This window comes from Alligator sinensis, unplaced genomic scaffold (assembly GCF_000455745.1).
Source record: "Alligator sinensis unplaced genomic scaffold, ASM45574v1 scaffold665_1, whole genome shotgun sequence".
NCBI lineage: Eukaryota > Metazoa > Chordata > Crocodylia > Alligatoridae > Alligator > Alligator sinensis.
The window spans coordinates 53,376-55,468 of record NW_005842034.1 but is presented as its reverse complement, the minus strand read 5'-3'; the positions used below and the strand labels follow the sequence as shown (position 1 = coordinate 55,468).

Sequence of the window (2,093 nt, the reverse complement as noted above, 5' to 3'; positions counted from 1 at the left end):
TGCACTTGACCTGCTGGGGCTGACGTGCGGCTCAGCTGGGCGCTGACCCCCCTCCTTGTGCCTCTCTTGCAGGATGCAGGGTGCTGGCAAAGCCCTCCATGAGCTCCTGGTATCGGCGCAGCGGCGTAGCTGCCTCACGGCTGGGGTCTACGAGTCTGCTAAGCTGATGAATGTGTAAGTCTGTAGCCAGTGTCTAATTCCCCAGCCTGCCTATCTGTCCGTCCAGCCACCTCCCTCCTTGCCTGGTGTGTGGAGCCTGGAGTTAATGGATGTCTGCCTCTCCCCCCCCCCCCCCCCCCCCTGCCGCAGGGATCCAGATAACGTGGCGTTTTGCGTGCTGGCCATGGATGAGGAGGATGAGGGGGACATTGCCCTGCAGATCCACTTCACTCTCATCCAAGCCTTCTGCTGCGAGAATGACATTGACATCGTGCGGCTTAATGACACCCCCAAGCTGGCCAAGATCCTGGGGCCTGGCGAGGAGGCGGGCGAGCCCAGAGACCTCCACTGTATCCTCATCATGGTGAGTGGCTGAGCTGGGTTTGGAGGTGCTGTGGGCATGGCTGCCCTCTGCAAGCAGCTTGGCATCTGCTCCATGGGTGCCCTTGGGGTGACACTAGTAGGTGCCTCTGCTGGAGACCCCTTCCCCAGACAGTCTGAGAGGTGTGTGTGTTGGATACTTGTCTGACGCTACTTTAGCATGAATTTCCCCACCTCCCTGCAACTTGCCCAACAAAAAGCAAGGTCCTGCTTGTTCCCCTCGAAGGGGATGTGCCAACTTAAAGGACTAAATCCACTCCTTTCGTGCCAGCATGCTCTCCCAGCTCAGTGCTGCTCTGAGGACCAGGAATGTGTTTACTCATGGAAGCTCTTTTTCTATTGCAGAACCCCAATGGGGATGCATGGAAGGATCCAGCCCTTGAAAAGCTGAACTTGTTTTGTGAGGAAAGCCGGAAGGTCAACGACTGGGTACCCACAATCACCCTGCCGGAGTGATGTATATCCAGTGCACTAGGAAGGCTGAAACCTTTGTTGTATTCTTCTCATGGTGTTGGCTCACCTGGTGTGCAACAAGTTGCTGATTCTGTGGATTAGCTTGGTCAAGAGATCGGATTGAGTCGCTCAGACTGGCACCAAGCAGGCTCTTGTGAAAAGAAGAGAAAGAGGATGGCTCGTGCCAGCAGGTTGGCCCCACTATGCAGTGGGGCTAGTGGAGGGGCTGGCATACCATGGAGCTGAAGGAAGTACTGCAAGTTTCCAGGAGCTGAAAAAACTGCAAGTTTCAGGGTCGAGTGGAACTGTTCCAGAAGGCAGGACAGAAGGTTGGGAATTGGACAAAAATCACATGGAAGGACTGGACAAAACAACATTGTAACTAGGAATTGTTGGCAATGTCTATGAAATATTAGGAGGAAAACTTTGATGGCCTAGTTAGAGACTTGTTACTGTGACAATACAAAGACTTTTATGCAGACTGTCTTGTACAGACTGACTTATCAGGCCTTTTGGCTACTTTGCAAAACTGGTTTAATTAATGCAATAATCATTTTTATTACTACTTATGCTGCTATTGAAGCATTTGTTTTTATAATAAACTGTTTTTGACAAATAACTTCTGGTGTCTTGCTTACCTGGGTAGGGAAAAGCTTTTGGAGATGACACACATCCTTTTATATAATGTATATTTAGCAGACTTAAATTTTACTCTTCTCTTTCTCCCCCCTTTCCAAATGCTTGTTCTCTGGCAGCTAATGTATGGAAATGTGCCTTTACTAGGAAAGACACTTAGCTCTGAGAGAGAGTAGCTAATTTTAATTCAAAGCATGGCTCTTCAAAACTGATAATTTGACCTTTCACCCCTTTGCAACAGCTGCTTACCGCAACAGCTTGCAAGACTGAAGGGCTGCATGCTTAATGACCTTGTTTGTCATAGGTGGCTTCTACAGACGGTTTCTTTAGTAGAGTAGTCCAAGAAGACTTTTGGTTTCAAAGTTCCTGGTGTTGCATGCAGCTTGCTCTCTGAACAAAAAGCTTTGCATATCTATATGTATTTAACCACTTTACTGGGGGGGGGGGAATCTTGTAGCAGCCAT

At 49.4% G+C, this 2,093-nt stretch overlaps 1 protein-coding gene across 1 annotated transcript; it reads left to right on the top strand.

The window, feature by feature from the left end:
- The first annotated feature begins 30 nt into the window (after nt 1–30).
- GADD45G (growth arrest and DNA damage inducible gamma) lies at nt 31–1,703 on the top strand. The gene is made up of 3 exons (XM_006022388.3): nt 31–174; nt 310–523; nt 886–1,703. Exons 1-3 carry the CDS (start codon nt 74–76, stop codon nt 994–996), a joined length of 426 nt encoding a protein of 141 aa, XP_006022450.1. The 5' UTR covers nt 31–73; the 3' UTR covers nt 997–1,703.
- The last annotated feature ends 390 nt before the right edge of the window (nt 1,704–2,093 follow it).